The sequence below is a fragment of the Mastigoproctus giganteus genome, chromosome 4, assembly GCF_048544385.1.
Source record: "Mastigoproctus giganteus isolate SK-2022 chromosome 4, ASM4854438v1, whole genome shotgun sequence".
Lineage (NCBI taxonomy): Eukaryota > Metazoa > Arthropoda > Arachnida > Uropygi > Thelyphonidae > Mastigoproctus > Mastigoproctus giganteus.
This window is the reverse complement of record NC_143578.1, coordinates 165,446,838-165,467,284: the sequence shown is the minus strand read 5'-3', so window position 1 is coordinate 165,467,284 and position 20,447 is coordinate 165,446,838. Positions and strand designations below refer to the sequence as shown.

Below are 20,447 nucleotides of genomic sequence, written 5' to 3'. Positions count from 1 at the left end.
TTAAAATTCAAATTGAATTTTATATGAATATTTTCGTTAGATTCTTTTAATTGCGTTAATTTGAATTTTAATTGTTTTGAATTGATTTTGAATTGTGTTAAATTGATTATTTAATTATTTATATTTTACTTTAATTATTTAATTATTTATATTTTACTTTAATGTACCGGTAAGTTGTCGATTTTTTCGTTTTTTCCGTTTTAATTTCTGGAGGGTATCATACGGAAGTGTTCCACGTACTATATTGAGGTAAACTCCTCTTATTAATTTACTAATATTATTATCAACGTAGAACATATTGAGTATTACAGCTCTGATTCATACTATCTAATTGTGAAAAATTAAAATTGTTATTGGGTCACTTTTCATTTTTTTTTTTCTTTTTCTGTATTCATAACCAGAGAGTCATTTCCTTCTGTCAGACATCTGAGAAATATTGAAAAAAAAAGTTTTACATTTAAAATTCATTATTTCTTAATATAAAAGACAACAAAACACATTCTTTGATACATTGAACTTTTAGACTCCTTAGTCTTTGCCATCTAACTTTTAGTGTTTACAGAACATTGGTCTTTATCACCTCTTAGTCTCTGCCACACCTTAGTCATTGCTGTCCTAGTGCAGTACACCACTTGCACCACCGAATTGGCACGGCTCTGAATTCAAGGAAAACTAGACAAATTATTGGAAGTTATCGACAGGTGAAATGGGGTTTTATTTCATTTTATTTATTTTTTTTTTTTTGGCTGATGCTGTATAAGCTTGCTTTCTTGCATCATTTGCCATTACTAATATAAATACTACTGTTAAATATGTATCTGATATTTAATATTATCTATCTTTATATCTTGTAGATCTCTTATCCTCTGACCTTATGTGGTTTTTTAACTAGATTTTGAAGACAGAACACATCATAATATAATTTTTCTAAAGCAATTCATTTTTCTTCTTTCAATGTTTTCCTTTTTTTTTATTTCTTCTTGTTTCAATGTTTTTATTGCATGATATGAAATTGGTCTGAAGATTTTTGATTTCATTTTGGCACAGAATTTTATAAGTTTTTATATGATAATTGCTAACAGATAAATTTCCTAGAAATTTTATTATTAGGTCAAGTTCATATGAAAGAAATAATATATTTCAAAAACAAACTTTTTTTTTTCTTTGCATTCAATACAAAACAGTCAAAGTTTCTCTTTTTGACACTAGTTTTGGCAATTTTTACTGAAGTTTATACATAATATAAGATGGCCACAGATCACCTTTGCATAGCATAAATTTTTAGTGAATGCATATAAACATTTTAGTAGTAGTAGTAGTAATAGAGGCATGTGATGCAAGAAAGCAAGCATATGAGCTTATGTAGCATCAGCCAAAAAAAAATAAAAAGAAAGAAAGAAAAACAATTTCACACAACCATTGCCTCTAAAAGTTTGTCCAGTTCCTCCTTGAATTTATTATGCTATCAACTTCCACAACAGCCGATGGAAGTTTGTTCCAGCAATTAACCACCCGCTGGCTAAAGGCAAATTTCCAGACATCTATTCTACAACTGTCTTTCCCCAATTTGAATTTATGCCCACTCAGATTCATAATCTGAGCAGGCAGAAGAACTGTAAGTTTAATTGTTTTGTTCCCTAAAGTAAACCCTATAGTTTGAGAGTTTAAGAAATATATTAATGAATAAATATAATTTAATGAAGCTATTTCTGATTTTGTGCAACAACGGACCAACAGAGATTGCTAAATTTCTTGTAACTGGCATGCAATAAATAAATTTAAACGGCATTACTAGCATGTGAGATGTACACTCAGTGGACAGAAATCATGGCATACCTACCTAGTAATGGGTAGGCCCACCTTTCGTCTAGATAAGGGCACTCACGGTGAGGTATTGAGTCCACTAGTTCATGAAAGCATTCCACAGGTATTTCCATCCATTATTGCTCCACCACCGTCCATGATTCCGTCATCTATCCTTGCACAGAAGTAGACTGAAAAGTAATTATGACATGACGTGAAAGAACCAACTGTGGTTAAATAGCTGTTTCAAATATGGTTAGGTCTCACATTCTGGAGAAGATTGAAACCTGGTTTTTTGTATTGTGCAATAAACCAAAAAGTTTCACATGCTTTTTCAGTAAGAACTATTTTACTATTTTCCAGTAAAACAGTTTTCAAAAATTTTTTTTTTCAAACTCGTATCAAAAAAAAGTTTTGTGTAAAACTTAGTAAAGTAGAATTTTGTTCCACTGACAGGTGCATCATACTTGCTCCTGCAATTTTCCAGTTTGTTCTACAATTAACAAAAATATCTCAAATTTTCAATACAAAAATTAAAGGAAACACTTTTTTTTGGAGATAGATTGAGTTTTAGCCCATTGGAGAAGACCACTCAGATTCATAATTAAGTCTTTCCTAGTACAGGCATCCCTTTTCATATATCACCAAACGTGTTTCCTATCTTTGGTCTGTTTCAGAAAATGTGATGCCTTTTTATTAGGAGTGGTCACCATACTTAGACAAAGTATTCCAAGTGCAGTCTACAGTTGCTTCAACTGTCAGTGGGATTATGACTATCCTACCTCTACAAACAAATTTTTGATAAATCACTAATAGGACACCATGGGCCTTCCTTGCTATCAGTCTACACTGCTCAAAGAACATATCCAACTGTAGCATAATACCAAAATCCCTTTTTCTTCCTCTACTGTTCTAATTCAATCCTACAAAGTGTATAACTCATTTTGGGGTTGATATTCCTCAAGTGTCTAGCTTTGAAAACAGTAACCTCCTCCATTGCAGCTTAGTCAGCACAATAAATTGCTGACTGATACCTTGCATATTGCTACATTAAAACATACAAATTATAATGTCAAAATCAATAATAAAATTACCAAGTACACAATTTTAAATTATTACTTGCATTTATTCCACCCACTAAAAGTCCACCAGGTGCCTGATTATGTTAAAAACCTTTTACATGCACAGTGGTGAGTTAATAATCTTTGTGAGGGAGTAAAAAGAAAGCTATCAAAGTCTGTATTAATATTAGTACTGGCCATATAGTATAAGGAAACCTAAGGCTTATGCTGCACCAGCCAAAAAAAAAAAAAAAAAAAAAAAAAAGAGTAAAATAATAATAATAATTAAATAGTTAAATAATTAAGACAACCTATGCATTTCCCTCCTCCCATAGGTAACTATCCAGCTGACTTTTGAATTTTCCCAAACTGTCCCAAATTTCCCAAACTATGTAGGTAGCTTATTCCAGTAATTTATAACTCAACGGCTAAAATAAAACTTCCTGCAATCCAGTTTAAACATCTCTCCCTGTAACCTGAATTTATGGCCCCTAGCCTAGAATCATTTATAATCGTGAAAATTTCATCCTCATTCATTTCACTATTACCTCTAAGAGCCTCAAACACCTAAATCAAGATATCTGGTTTCCAAGCTGTGCAACTCACATATTTGAAGTCTTTCCTCATAAGGACACTCTTTTGCCAATCTTACCATGTGAGTTACCCATCTCTGGACCCTTCTGGGAAGCACGCTGTCTTTTTTCTCCACACTTGGACACAGTATTCCAAGTGTGGTCTAACAATAGCCTTATAAAATGGGATTATGACATCCTTATCTCTACTAGAAAATGTTCGATAAATTATTGATAGGATACCATGGGCCTTCCTTGCAACCTGTCTACAATGCTTGGAGAATTTCATGTCTGACCATATCATAACTCCTAAGTCCCTTTCTTCCACTACTGACTTCGGTTCAACTCCACCAAGTGTATGTTATTTTGGGGTTACGGTTCTCCAGGTGTAAGACTTTGCATTTTGCTGAATTAAAGTACAGCTGCCACTTTTCTCACCATCCCTGAAGTCTATCTAGGTCACTCTGAAGAAGCTCTGCTTGGCAGTGATCATAAACTACTCTACTAATCTTTACATCACCTGCAAATTTAGATATCATGCCCTCTATGGCTTCATCGATATCATTTATAAAAATCAAAAACAACAGTAGTCCTAATACTGATCCTTGGGAAACTCCACTTCTTACATCACCCCAATCTGAGGAATAACCATTTATCACAACCCTCCGTCTCCTGCTCTGAAGCCATCTTATGGAGAATACATCTATGGATTCTCCCTGTGATTCCAACCTGTTCCAGTTTATAAAGTAACCACTCATGTGGGACTGAGTCATATTCTTTGCTGAAATCCAAATAAACAATGTTGAAATTATTCCCTAAATCCAGCTCATCAGAGATCCTGTCAAAATAGCTAACCGGATTTATTAAACATGATTTTCCCTTTATGAAACCATGCTGAGTATCCTTCAGAATTCCATTTCTAGCTAAATGAACCCAAATTCCACCCTTGATCATTGCCTCCATGATTTTCCCTACTACTGAAGTTAGACTGACCAGTCAGTAATTTCCCACTTCACTCTTGGAATCGCCCTTGTGTATTGGAGATACATTGGCACTTTTCCAATCCAACAAAATCACTCCTGAGTCCAGTGATGCTCTCATAATTAGCCTCAATGGTTCAATGCACTCACTTGCCGCCTCCTTTAAGATTATAGGGTATATGCCATCAAGCCCAAGAGTCTTACTGGCCTGTAGGCTCGAAAGTTTTTTCATTAAATAATCATGTGAAATTTCAATATTATTAATTAAATATTTTTCAACTTTGCTCCTATAATTTCTCTTAGACATAAATGGTTTTTCTTCTATAAACATGGATGCAAAGTAACTGTTGACTTTATCTGCAACATCAACTGGGGTATCTAATATAATCCCACATCCATTCCATAAGGGTCCGATCTGGTTTGTCCTTCTCTTTGCATTTATATATGTGAAGAATTCCTTATCCCCACTCTTTGCTCTCTTTGCCAGCGATTTCTCATGTTGTTGTTATTTGGTTTTTAGGAGCATTAGCAACTAAGGCCACATTGTTCCGGGGATATGCGGTGGTCATTCCCTGACCTTTCCACATCCTCCATATTTGGTGGTGACGGGCTCGAACTCCGGTCTAATCAAGAAGCGTGTGCTAAGCACTGCTGCTCTTTCCCATCTGGCTAGGGAGACGCCTCCGATTTCTCATAATTTGCCTTTGCCAGCCTAACCTATTCTGTAGCACTATTAAAGATCACTTTGTGGCTTCAGTACTTTTTATTGCCTGTAACTTTTCCGTGCCACATTTTCTGCTCAAGTAATCTGGAAACTTCATTATTCATCCAACTTGGAATTCTGTTCGTAGAGTATTTTTTTAATGGTATATACACATTCAAGGTTTCTGTGATTACTGTTTTCAAGGTATACCATAATTCAATTGTATTCGCTCTCTGTCCGATATCCAATAAAGTGTAATACCTTACACTTTGTTGGATTAAAGCATAGCTGCCATTTTTTGGACTATCCCTGAAGTTTATCTAGGTCACTCAGAAGAAGCTCTGCTTCGCAGTGATCATTAACTACTCTATTAATCTTTGCATCATCTGCAAATTTAGACATGCCCTCTATCCCTTCATCAATGTCATTTAAGAAAATCAAAAACAACAGTGGTCTCAATACTGATCCTTGGGGAAACCCCACTCTTTACATTAACCCAAGAATAACCATTTATCACAATCCTTTGCCTTCAGCCTTGAAACCATCCATCTAAGAATTTTCTGTGATTCCAACTTGTTTCAGCTTATAAAGTAACCACTCATGTGGGACTGAGTCTAATGCTTTGCTGAAATCTAAATAAACAGTGTTGAAATTATTCCCTAAATCCAGCTCATGAGCAATCCTGTCAAAATAGCTAACCAGATATTTTGACAGGATACCTAATAATTAAACATTATTTTCCCTTTACAAAACTTTCCTTTACAGACAAGGAAGTCTCCGGCTTTTGCTTCACTGGCCAGAAAATAATGAGGACAGAAAACCATGCTGTGTATCCTTTAGAATTCCATTTCTACCTAAATGATCCTGAATTCCACTCTTGATCATTGCCTCCATGATTTTCCCTACTACTGAAGTTAGACTGACCAGTTGCTAAACCCTTCGAACAGCCTTATGTATTGTTGATACATAGACATTTTTCCAATCCAACGGAATCTCTCCCGAGTCCAGTGATGCTCTCATAATTAGCCTTAATGGTTCAATACACTCACTTGCCACCTCTCTTAAAACCCAACAGCCTTGCTTGCCTGTAGGCTCAAAAGTTTTTTCATTAAATAATCATGTGCAATTTCAATATCATTAATTACATATTTTTCAACTTCACTCCCATAATTTCTCATTGACATAAAGGGTTTTTCTTCTGTAAATATTGATGCAAAGTAACTGCTGAGTTCATCTGCAACATCAGCTGAGGTATATTACTATCCCATGTCCATTACATAAATGTCCAACCTGATTTCTTCTTCTCTTTTTTGCATTTATATATCTGTCAGTGAAATGAAGGTAGAAAGTGTGTTTAGAAAGTGGCTACAACAGCCATATTACTTCAAAATGATGGATTAGTTGCAGATATGTTGGGGGTATATGTATGTTTTAATACGGGGTAGATGGATGGATGGTCCCTGCAAACAATTATGGGGGGGGTGAAGAAGGAATAGCGTCTTCTATTGCGAGAAGCTGTGACTGCTATAAAGGCTCATTATTAAGTTGTATTTACATAATTAAATTTTCTTCCTTAATCAATAACCTCCCCCAATATAGTTATGGCTTTATCTATGTGTCTTGTGGCTTTGTTTAGAACCAGGTTTCGTATACCCTCAACATAACAGATGAGATGGATAACCCATTTTTCTATTATATCGCGGTTTGAACCTGTTTTGAAGAATTTAATTAATTATTATTTTTCCTTCCCTAGCGCAATAGTTTTAATTGAACTTAATCAACCCCAGGTGATTACTGATGTGAGCTGAAGTCAGCAATGAGGCAGTATTGGCAACAAAAACAATCATTTATTACTATATATATATATAAACACATTACAAAAGAAAAATACACGTATACCTCACTCTCGCTCTCCCAGCATTCATCTTCTTATTAAAATTAAAAGTTATTATAATTTCATTTAAACCATTTAAGTATATACTGATTTAACATTACTGCGATTCCTTGTAGTTACATTCCTCTTACAAGGGCCATGCAGTTAATATAACAATCTATAATATCCATAAAACATATATATATTTGGCTATTTGCCCTTGTTAAATATCAACTGGATACCAACATCTCTTTCACCCTTTGCTCCTCTGTTTAACTTTAAGACAGTTAATATTTCAGACATTTAATATTTAAAACATTTAATATTTGTGAACGTTTAACGTTTAAGACATTAATATTTTAAGTACATACATTGAATCACCAAACCTTTATGTTAACCAGTTGATATTCAGGGTACCTATACTACTGTACCGCGACATATAATACAACTCATGTGTAACATACATAAAAACATAGAAAGAAATCAACTAAGAAAGGAATCATCTTTTAAAACTGTGTCACCGTAATATTCCATTTAAACAATCTCTCGTTCTCATACATACATGATGAAACATTTCAGCTTACCATTCTCCTGTATCTTTTCCCTTGTTTCTTCGAGCTTTCTCCTTCTCAGAGCGTTTCCCTCTGCTTGTTTATGCTGCCTGGAAACTACTTGGTTTCTTCAATACAATTTGCACTGGCGCAGTTTTTACTAGATAGCGTTTTTTTCACTATAACCAAAAATCGCGACTCTTTAAATCTTCTATCTAAATCGAACTATTTTTAATTCTTCTCTCTTGAACTTTCTAATTTCCCTGATTCTAAATCTTCACACTCCTTATTATTTCCATCATATCTATTATTATGTGTCGATTCTCCTCCTCTGTTTTTATATCAGGGTCAAACCCCTTTTGCATTTTTTTTTTCCATCGCTTGTCTCATTGGATGCTCTAGTTCCAAGGCCAAAAATCTTAGGTGGTCCGAGTATCATGTCATGGTCAAAGAATCTGTTGACTCTTCTTCTAAACCACTTAATGAGCAACAAACCCTAGGTACATCATGATTTTCTTGGTTGCTAAGAAGGCGTTGCCGACGATGATGTTACTTTTGACCATCTTTGGGCAAGCAAGAATGTTATCCAATATCACGATCATTGAGAAAGAGCTCAAGGTATCTTGTTGTTTATGTGGGGAAGACAATTTTTCCCCTGCTGTAGCATCCGGAGTGCTTGTGTGTTTACAAGGGAAGACACTTTTCCCGTGACCTTACTGACCTTACAGCGGAAGCTTTTACCGCTGTACTGTACTGTACATGGCTTTCTCCTAAGCAAGGTTACGAGTGGGCTGGGTCTTTAGAAGATATTTAATATCTTAATTCTAATTTTGAAAAATATTTGTTTGCTTTTACTGGTTTCTATCTTTGTTGATGGTATTGCAAATTTTATGAGTTTTAACGCGACAAAATAAATATCAGCAATTAGGGAAACCAGACTAATATTTAATTTATCAATTACTAAAGATTTGATTTATCCGAAAAGAGAAAGGTGGGATTTATACCACTTGTAACAGATATGATGTGATCTTAAAAATATTAACTAAAGTTTAATGCTTCTAAATTTAAGATTTAAGGGATTAGAAGTAATTTGGGATGAAAGGACTTGGCTGATACAATACAATCAGATGTGAAATTTACCATGCAATGCAAATAGGTGACTATGAAGTCATACAGTGTCTTGGCTATATGTTATAGATCTTTGCAAGCAGAGAGAAGGTTGTCATTTGTAATATCATATTATTTAGATCTGGAGGCGGCACCTAAAAATTAACTTCTAGGAGGGTTCAAAGAAAAATGACCACTTTGGTAGGGGTACTAATTGATGTCCATATGAAGAATGAGAATGGCTTAGAAGAGAGAACTAATTGGCACAAGTGGCATGCACTGGAAAATATACCAGATCACAGCCACCCTACAAATAGTTATTCATTTAATTTTTGTTTGAAGACTAATTTGTTTTATGGCCTATCAGCCATCTCTAGTTGTGAAAAGAGTAATCTCCTCCATGGCAGATTAGTTGGCACAATACATTACCATCTGCTACCTGCATGGAGAGGTCAATTTCTGAAATCTTTTTCAATTGAGGACGTTAAAAATTCCTTTTACAGTCCTCTTCAATCCATGACCTGAAAAATTTAAAATAAGAAAAACAGGCATCTTCTGATTTAAAACTCAGGCATTATTTAATATACTGTTAATATACTGTAATATACTGTTAATATACAGTTTAATATACTGTTTACTGGGCCCAACCAGGCATTCCTCCCCCCCCATTTCCCAGTTTGTTAAAATTTCACTTTAAGTAACTGTTAAGAAATTTTAAGTTTCATGGATTTTGTGCTATTTCCTAAACCACTAAATAACATACATATATATTTCATATATATACATTTCATTTCTATCAGACAGTCAAGTGACCTAATTTTTTTTTTTTATCATTATCTAAGCACAGCACAGCACGGAGTCCAACGTCATAAAACACAGTTCATATGATGGTTCATATGAAATTCTATGGGTCTGGGAGTCACCAATGCCTTACAGCTGTAACTGAGGATATGAGACAAAACTGACTGTTTCTTCAATTTTATTAGGATTTTCAGGTGCTGTCTTTGCCATGTCCATCTGTCCATCTATATGTAATAGCTCAACTCATGGTAAAAGGATTGTTATCAGATTTTGTTTTCTATTTTTTTTTTTTTTTAATAAGATTTGTCAAGACATCTCAAATTATATTAAAACTGGAAAAACAGAACTCTAGGCAGCAATTATTATTTCTCTTTTTTGTACATATATCCATACACCACATACTGTAGCTGAAGCACTGGATATGTTCCTTGCCATGTGCCAAATAAATAGGCAATATGGCAGCAGCATAGAGGAGAATATGAAGTAGTTGCTTTTTGATGAGAACCCTTTTTTGTTATCAATTTACTAAATGAGGTCTGGAGGCCTCATTTTAGGAAGGATGTAGAGCTGTTGGAGTAATTACAGAGAAGGGCAACGAGATTGGTAAGAGGAACAATGGGGTGCTCTTACCAAGAAAGGCTTCAGTTTTGTAAATTGCAGCATCTGGAGAATAGGTACCTGCAACACGATCTGATTGAGGTATTTAAGGCTTTGAATAGAGCGAGCAAGTTCAACGCTGATGGAATTCTTCCTCTTGCTCTGACTATACACACAAAGGGGAATAAATAAAAATTCAGGAAGGATGGTTGAAAAACAGTGTGGAAGGTTGCCTTTAGCCAAGGTGATTGATTTCTGCAAAAAGATTCCATCTCATGTGGAACTTTGACAACTTGAATAAATTCAAGGAAGAACTAGATAAACTGTTACAGAGGATAAATAGGTGAAATGGGATTTGATTTTTTTTTTTTTTTTTGTGTTGTATAAGCTTGCTTTCTTGCATCATTTCACACTACTAATACTAATATATAAATCACAAATTATTATTATTTGTTTATTATATTAATCACAGTATGAACATGGAATAAGTGTTATCTTTTAATTTTATTAAAATCCAGGAGGAAATAAGTAAAGTAATACAAAATGTTGGGTGAATAGTTGTGAGGTCATTGACTTTAGCATTAGCATTAGTAGAGGCACATGATGCAAAAAAGCAAGTTTATAAAGAATCAACCAAAAATAATCCCAATTTCATCCATCCATTGGCTCCAAAAGTTTGTCCACGTCTTCCTTGAATTTATTTAAGCTATCAACTTCCACAGCGACAGATGGAACTTTGTTCTAACAATCAACCACCCACTGACTAAATGAAAATTTCCACACATCAATTCTACAACTGTCTTTCCTCAATTTAATTTTATGCTTTCTTAGTTGCATAAAATCTGAGCAAGATGAAGAATCCCATCAGCATTACACTTGCTCAAACCATTCAAGGCCTTATACACCTCAATCAGATCACCTTGCAGGTGCCTAGTCTCTAGATGCTGCAACTTGTAGAACTTAAGCCTTTCTTGGTAAGAGCAACCCTCACCAATCTCTTTGCTCTTCTCTGTACTCATTCCAGAAGCTCTACATCCTTCCTAAAATGAGGCATCCAGGCTTCATTTTAAGCTATCAACTTCAACAGCGACAGATGGAACAAAGTTCCATCTGTCACTGTGGAAGTTGATAGCTTGTATGAGTACTCATACAAGTACTCATGAGTACTCCAATTGTACACATTGGAGTACTCCATTTATAAGGCTCTGAGAGGGATTAGTAAAATAAATGAAGGTGGAGTTCTCACTGTTCTAAAAAATTTCCAGATCTGGGTATCAAAATTCAAATTACTGGATTTGAGCTTTAGATTATATTGTAGAAATTTCTCTTTAACCACGAGTCATTGATTCTGGAACAAATTGCCATCGCAGGTAGTTGAGGCTGACAGTTTGAATAAATTCATAAGTAAACTGGATACTTACCTGTGTGAAGAGGAAAGCATATAATTTGTATTTTCTTATCTACTTGGTTGTTGTTGTTTTTGTTTTTTTTTTTGCCTATGCAGCAAAAGCCTGTGGCTTACTTGCATTATATGGCGAATGCTATTACTATCTGATATCCATTAAGCCTAAACCTTAAACAGTATTTCTTAGTTGGTATGAAAAGCCTAGTAGCTTCTATGATTAATTCCACGAATGATTCCCATTTAGAATTTGCTGATGATAACATCATCAGCTGGTCCCACTGTATAGAATTTAAAAACTGTCTGAGACCACTGTAGTCACCTTTATAAAAGCAAAATCCCTTCCCTTTACCCCTGATGGTAGATGCATCTTTAAGTATATCCCAAATCAGTACGGCGCCTCCGTAGCCAGGTGGGAAGGAGCAGCAGTGTGTAGCACACACTTCTTGATTAGACCAGGGTTCGAGCCCATCACCGCCAAATACGGAGGATGCGGAAAGGTCAGGGAATGACCACCGCATATCCTGGAGCAATATGGCCTTAGTTGCTAATGCTCCTAAAAAAAAAAAAAAAACAAACAAATCAGTACACTGTGATCACACCACCTAGGGGTTCCTCTATTTGCAGATTCTTAATGCATGAATTATCAATTCTGATAATCAGATCAAGAGTATTACTTCCTTTGGTTGCCTCTAGAACAACCCCCATAGAAAACAATCATTCAATAAATCCACAAAAGTCTCGTTAGTGTCCAAGTGATCAACCCATATGTTCCAGTCAATATCTGGGAAGTTAAAATCCCCATTATAAGACATTATGATTTACTTGCCCAATCTATTACTCTGTACAGTTATCATATATGCAGTGAAGCGAAAACAATTACTTTTATATATTATTAATTAAATAATTGGTAACAAACCGTTTAGTTATTTACTTTTCACTTCTATTAATCATGAAAGAATAACAAATGCAGTTAATTTATTTCTTAAATTTTATTATCATGTTATTGAATGAATCTGAAATATTAGCATTAGCATTAGCATTAGTAGAGGCATATGATGCAAGAAAGCAAGCTTATTCAGCATCAGCCAAAAAAAATAAATAAATAAAAATAAAAAAACACAGACCACTCCCATTTCACCCCTCCGTTCGTTCGAAATACCTGTCCAGTTGAGCTTTAAATTTGTTTAGGCTATCAACTTCAACAACAAGTGATGGAAGTCGGTTCCACCAACCAACCACCCGCTGGCCAAAGGCAAATTTCCGCACATCTATCCGACATCCGTCCTTCCTCAATTTGAATTTATGCCCTCTGAGGTGATTATTCTGAGAAAGATGAAGAATCCCATTGGCATTGAGCATGCTCAAACCATTCAAAGCCTTATACACCTCTATCAGATCACCTCGCCGGTGCCTAGTCTCCAGACTCTGTAATTTGCAAAACTTAAGCCTTTCTTCGTAAGAGCAACCCTTTGTTCCATTTACTAATCTTGTTGCCCTTCTCTGTACCCGTTCCAGCAGCTCTACATCCTTCTTGAAATGAGGCCTCCAGACCTGTATACAGTACTCAAGATGTGGCCTAACCATTGCCTTATACAAGGGAATAATCACCTCCTTATCCCTGCTAGAAAAATTCCTGTATATCATTGACAAGACACCATGAGCTACTCTTGCAGCTCGTCTGCACTGCTCAGAGAACTTCATATCTGCCTGCACAATTACCCCCAGGTCCTTTTCATTCTCCACCACTGTCAGTGTAGTACCGCAGAGTTGATACATTGCTCTGGGGTTACTGTTACCCATATGTAGTACTTTACATTTGTTTGTGAGGCGCCTCCGTAGCCAGGTGGGAAGGAGCAACAGTGCGTAGCACATGCTTCTTGATTAGACCGGGGTTCGAGCCCGTCACCACCAAATACGGAGGATGTGGAAAGGTCAGGGAATGACCACCGCATATCCCGGAGCAATATGGCCTTAGTTGCTAATGCTCCTAAAAACCAAATAACAACAACAACAACAACTTTACATTTGTCAATGTTAAACTTCATTTGCCACCTCTCAGCCCATCTGTTCAACCTTTCCAGATCCTGTTGCAGCAGCATAGCGTCAGTAGTGTCCTTAACGACCCTGCCAACCTTTGTATCATCTGCAAACTTAGACATTAAACTTGATATCCCATCATCAATATCATTCATAAACACCGAAAACAACAATGGACCCAACACTGAACCTTGAGGAACTCCACTAATAACATTAGTCCACGTTGAGCAGTGTCCATTGATTACCACTCTCTGTCTTCTGCCACTCAACCATCCCCTTATCCATAGCAGCAATTTGCCTCCAATGCCACACTGCTCCAATTTGTGCAGCAGTCTTCCATGTGCAACAGTATCAAAAGCCTTTCTAAGATCCAAATATATAATATCAAAGTTATTCCCTGCATCCAGTTCTTTTGTGACTACATCATAGTATCCAATCAAATTGGTCAGGCAAGACCTGCCCTTAACAAAACCATGCTGCGTCTGAGCTATAACTGAATTCTTGTCTAGATGATCCTGCAGTGCTTCTTTAACCAGTGCCTCCATTAATTTACCTGGAACAGAAGTTAAACTAACAGGTCTATAATTACTTGTGTCAGCCTTTGATCCTCCTTTGTGAATTGGGGTTACATTTGCACATCTCCAGTCTATGGGTACCTCCCCTGAGTCCAAAGAAGCTCTCATAATTATGGCTAGGGGTTTGCATACTTCCTTTGCTGCCTCCTTTAATATAACTGGATAGATCCCATCCACCCCAGGTGCCTTTTTTATGTTTATCCTCAACAATCTCTCCTCCACTTCCCTCTCAGTTATTACAAAATCATCCAGCTCACTGCCAATGTTTACTTTACCTACATCATTCTCCATCCTGAATAACTCCTCATGCGTGAATGTAGATGCAAAATACTCGTTTAGATTGTTAGCCACCTGAGCAGGATCCTCAACTGTTGAACCATCAATATCCAGTGGACCAATCTGATTCATCCCTTTCCTTCTCGAGTTCAAGTATGTAAAGAACTCCTTTCTGTTTTTCTTTGCATCCTTTGCCAAGGATTTTTCGTAGTCTGCCTTTGCCTGCCTAATCTCCTTTGTGACTTGGTTACAGACCAACTTATATCTATCATAGGCTTCCATGTCACCCATTAATTTGTATGTATCCCATGCATTTTTCTTCTCTGCCACATGTCTCATTAGTTTATCTGACAACCATTTAGGCCTAAACCTTGAACAATATTTCTTAGTTGGTATGTAAAGCCTGGTAGCCACCAAGATTAGTTCCTTGAATGCTTCCCATTTTGAGTTTGCTGTTGGTAACATCATCAGTTGGTCCCACTGTATAGAATTTAAATACTGTCTCAGACCATCATAGTCGCCTTTACGAAAACAAAAACCCTTCCCTTTACCTCTGATGGTAGTTACCTCTTTGAGTAAATCCCACTTCAACACACTGTGATCACTGCCACCTAGTGGTTCATTTATCTGCAGGTTCTTAATGCATGAAGAATCACTACTGATAATCAGATCAAGAGTATTGCTCCCTCTTGTTGCCTCACGAACATGCTGATGTAGAAAACAATCATCCAATAAATCCACAAAAGCCTTGCTAGTGTGCGAGTGACCAACCCACAAATTCCAGTCAATATCTGGGAAATTAAAATCCCCCATTATAAGACTCTCTGATTTACTGGCCCACTCTATTTCCCTGTACAATATATTATTATACTCATCAGAGTCATTAGGCCTATAGCACACTCCTACTCTCAATTTTGATTTCCCTATGCTTATGTCACACCAAATTGACTCGACACTGCCCTGTCCATCGATGTCAACTGGCTTCACTTCCTTTGACTTTATGTGTTTCTTAATTAATAGCATAACCCCTCCTCCCCTCCTGTCCTGTCTATCCTTTCTATATACATTGTATTCCCCAAATTCCAGTTCCGCATTACCTACATCTGCGTGACACCACGTCTCTGATATCCCAACAATATCTGCCTTTGATGTTTTGAGCAATACCTCAAATTCATCAAATTTATTTACCAAACTCCTAGCATTGGTGTACACGCAGGTATACATGCACCTGTTTCTATTCTTAGCTACCCTAACACAACCCATGTGTTTACTTGTAACGCAATGACTACCAGCTCTGGGAAGTTAAAATCCCCAAAATCCCCATTATATAACACACTGCATACATTACGTAACTTGTATATTTTAATTTCTGCTCATTCTGACATATTATTTAATCTATATCCTCTCCCCGATTATAGGAGTCTAGGTTGTGCAAGCTGTCAAGCTGTGTCAAGAAAAATTCTACTCCATTTAACTTTTGTACAATTGTCTCAGGTTGAAACTGACTGATGTAGCTTGGACTATAAACTTCATCCTATCTTGCTTTGTAAAATTTTTTGACATGTTCACATTGAACCCTAACTCAAGACTTTTTCTTTATGTATAGCATATGTGTAACAAATTTAATTTATTTGGAGTGCTGCCATTAAGTGGACCTTCTCTGGGCTGGAGTCAACAATCATGGTATTCTCATCTGAATAAATTTCCCACATTAAGTTGGATAGCAAAATCACAGCGTTAAGGTTTTACTTTTTTTTTTTCTTAATAAATACTCCAAATATGATAGGTATCAGAACTATGAAACTTAATATCATGCACAGATTGAAGGCTGAGAAGACAAAATATATTTGTTGACATGAGACTTCAATTTCTGTAGATCATAATTTTTGGAAAATAGATGTGAAAGAAGGTTGCTCCAGAAAACAGAAGTAGAATGTAAACAAAGAGGAGGAAAAGCTGATTCTGTGAGTTTTGGAGTTGGACAGGGAATGGATATTGACTGGTTATGGAATGTGTTCAGAGTGGTTTGGAAGAAAGTAGGTGAATTACAGATGCCAATTCAGAAGAACAGTGTTTATGGAAGTATTTATAAAAGGCATGCAACAGAAACTAAACATTCATGAGGCAGAGAGTAGAAACATTTTGCAAGAGATGAGTAATTAATTAACCTGACTACCCTCTTTTGAATAGTTAAAAAGCGGGGCGATTTTGGAACATCACCCCCCCCACCAGATGTGGGAACAACATTCCATGGTAAGGTAGATTTGAGATTTGTACAGTATGAGGAGTAGTTTAGAAGAAAAGTAATGCCAAGAGCAAAAAAGAAAACCCAGTTTTTTAGATGCAAAGGAAGAAATATTTGTGATGTGCTTATGCCAAGAGAGATTAGAAGATCACATATCTCTAACAGACATAGTAATCTTGTCTAGAAGTCTGAGTGTGATAAAATATAAAAATAGGAGAAAAGGTGTTCTCATTTAAATGAACTTCCTACATTAAGTAGGCTAGCAGAACTAACAGTTAGAGTTTCAAACACCCAGGTAAAAATTCCGGACTTCAAACATCAGACAGTTATGTATATAACCAATTTTTTTCTGAAACTATTGTAATAGTCCAGTAAATGCTGCTTAACTAAATTACTTAGTGGATGGTACAATAAGTCATTGATGTGTCTAAAGCATGAAAACAATGGAAGAAATTTTAGTAGTCTTGCTCACATTGGTATGGTTAGGTATACAAAACAGGCTGGAGGGAAGAGGTGTGCTAGGAAGGAGACATAGCCTAGTTTTTTTTTTTTTTTTGTTTTTTTTCTGATTTAAATTTTAATTTACTGTAGTTGTAGAAAGATTGGAGTGTGGTGGAAATAAAATTAGAAAAGATTTATGGGGCATTGTAATTTTTTATATTTCATAACATGTGAGACTATGTATGAGCACGTTTCCTGTTTTGTGGACAAACAAACACTGTGCAAATATTTCCACTACACAAAAGAAAGCATGGGTGTCCCGCATTGTATTTCATGCTTTTTGTTTTACAAATGTTTCTTCTAGTAAAAAGTTTCCAATTTCAAAATTATAAAATGCGCACGTAAATGCAAAATATCAATTTCAAAAAGTTGAAGCAGGAGCTCTTATTACCTTCCTCTGCCAATGCACAAAAAGTACTGCTCAAGAGAAGAAGAAGCAAGACTTTGAAGCTTAACTACATGGCAAAAACTAATGATGGCGAGAAACTTCACTACTTCAGAAGTCACAGTCATGCTGTTTGTGACTAACAGCATGACTAAGTAATTGATGTAAGTAATTGAGTGGGAAGAAACTGAAAATTCAGAAAATAACATATGTACGTGTTTTCATTACATGTTTGAAAATGACTTTTCATTATGATATTCAAAAAAAAATACATAAAATAGAATTGTTTCCACTTAATTTAGTCATGCTTGGGACTAATCTAAATTAAGTTAATAACATTGGCTGCAAAAGTCATTGTTTTAATTAACAAATCATTTAATTAATATTTTTCTAAACACTTTTTTGAAATTTAAATAAAATTTTGTAACACTCATTTACTATAATTAAAGTTGCTTTTCTATCAGTCTAAAAATAAAAAAAAATTATGTTATTATTATGTACCCTAAACCAGTAGTTTCCACAAATTCCGCAGGGGCATTTTAGAAATTTGTGCATGTGTGTGTTATGGGGGTTTAATGGTGCATAAGCTGCTGTGGCTATAATGTGCCTAAGAAATTTGTGCAGATGTGTGGTTTGTCTGAGAGCTATTACTGCAAAACCCAACATTTGTAAACTAGCTGAGTCACATCAGACTTGAGAATATCATTAGAATTTCTTTTTTCTTTTCTTATTTTTTTAAATATAATTATATTATATAAAATTTATTTCATTTATGTATATTTCTATTATATATTATATTATAAATACAATTTTTATATTTCCTTATCTACTAATGACTTCTATAGATATGACATAAACATGACTACAGAAGAATAATTAGATAAAATCTGTTAATAGTCATTAAATCACTGTACTGGAAATTGGTTAAATACAATATACCAAATAGTTCTTAATTTGTTTTATTTTGGCAGCAAACTTTAGAAATTCAAGGATACATTATCAAAAAAATACTCATACATTTGTATACATAATAAATATTTCAACTAGTTTTACATTAGAAAAATGATCTTGATCCATGATGGGGGGAGGACATTAAAAATAATACTTAGAGGAGTGGGAGATACTAGCTCAAAAATGTTAAGAACTACTGATCAAAATACAAGCAACCATAACATGGGATGGATATTTTGAAGTAATAATTTAATTTTATGTACTCCATTCTTATAAAGTAAAATAAATATGTCTGATATATGTTTTTTAATAATAATTTCAACTTATATTACAAATAAATGTAAGTAAGCAATTTCACAAAATAAATAATTATTTAAAAGTAAATGCAATTGTGATATTCAAAACAATTACAATGGACTTCTAGACATGGAAAAAACTCATACTTCCTGAAGAAGATCATCTATGCGTTGTTTTTGCTGATAATAAGAGATGTGACGATCCATTCTTAATCTGGCCTAATTAGAAACAAATTTTAGAAATTTTGAATTTAGAAACTTAATTTAGAAACAAATTAGAAACTTAATTTAGAAACTTCATTTAGAAACAAATGCAAAAATATGTTAATATATGTAACTTAGTTTATAAAATAATCACTTTTAAGCTTTGATATGCTATCGAAAATTTAAAACATGCTGTGAGTATACTAATACCACTTCCTATTCATATTATTTAAAATCTCAGTTAATCTACTATTGGATTATTACAATGCCTTTCTTTTTCAAGAAACATTATCACTCAGCTTTTCCAATGAATGGCTTAGGAAAAACTTGAAATACAATCTAGTCAAATGATTCTGTATAAGTCAAAATTGTAATATAGCAATATACAGCACAGCTAATTATCATTAACAGTGGTAAATGATGCAAGAAACAAAGCTTATAGAGCATCAGCAAAAAAAAACCCAAAACAAAAAAACATTTTCTATTTCACTTATCCATTCACTCCAACAGTTCCCTGTTCTTTCATAAGCCATCAACTTCCACAACGAGAGATGAAAGTTAGCATTAGTAGGGCATATAATGCAAGAAAGTAAGTTATATAGCATCAGCCAAAAAAAAAAAAAAAAAAAAAAACACACCCTTCCCATTTCACCCATCCACTCAATCTAAATTTTTGGATAGTTCTGCCTTGAACTTACTTAAGTTTCTGAATACTATACAATAGATGGAAGTTTGTTCCAACTCTCAAGCACCCACTGGTTAAAGGTAAATTTCCGCACATCTGTTCTACAATTGTCTTTCCTCAATTTGAATTTATGTCCAGCTTCTTGATTCCATTCAGAAGAGGACAGTTAGGTTAATTAATGATTCATCTCTAACAGAGTCTCTCCACTCGCTTTCTCATAGACGTACTGTTTCTGCTGCATGCCTCTTCTACAGATACTTCCATGGGCACTATTCTTCTGAATTGCCTTCTATAATTCCCACTCTTTCTTTCAAAACAGTCCGAACATGGGCCGCCACCAGCCAACATCCATTTACTGTCCAATTTCAAACCCATAGAACCAACTTTTCATCTTCCTCATTTATTCAATCAACTGCTGTTTTCTGGAACAACCTTCCTTCATACGTATTTCCTGAAAATTACAATCTACATGGTGCCTCTGTAGTCAGGTGGGAAGGAGCAGCAGTGCATAGCACACGCTTCTTGATTAGATCGGGGTTTGAGCCCGTCACCACCAAATACGGAGGATGCGGAAAGGTCACGGAATGACCACCGCATATCCTGGAGCAATATGGCCTTAGTTGCTAATGCTCCTAAAAACCAAATAACAAATAACAACAATCTACAGAAGTTCAAGTCCAATGTCAACAAATATCTTCTTTCGTCTTCTCAACCTCCAACCCAAGCACGGTACTAAGTACTATAGGTTCTAATACTTCTCGTGTTTGGGGTTCACATAAAAAAAAAACCATTGTCTTTAGCATTAGCATTTGATGCAAGAAAGCAAGCTTATGCAGCAT

The 20,447-nt window shown here is 35.1% G+C and overlaps 1 protein-coding gene across 1 annotated transcript in view; it reads right to left on the bottom strand.

Annotated features, from left to right (window-relative positions):
- LOC150087169 (protein white-like) overlaps positions 1-20,447 on the bottom strand; it is a 207,307-nt gene that overhangs the window by 118,191 nt on the left and 68,669 nt on the right. The window contains exon 6 of the mRNA XM_090372390.1: positions 18,867-18,938. Within this exon, the coding sequence (XP_090228516.1) occupies positions 18,867-18,938 (72 nt within the window). The remainder of the gene's footprint in view (positions 1-18,866; positions 18,939-20,447) is intronic.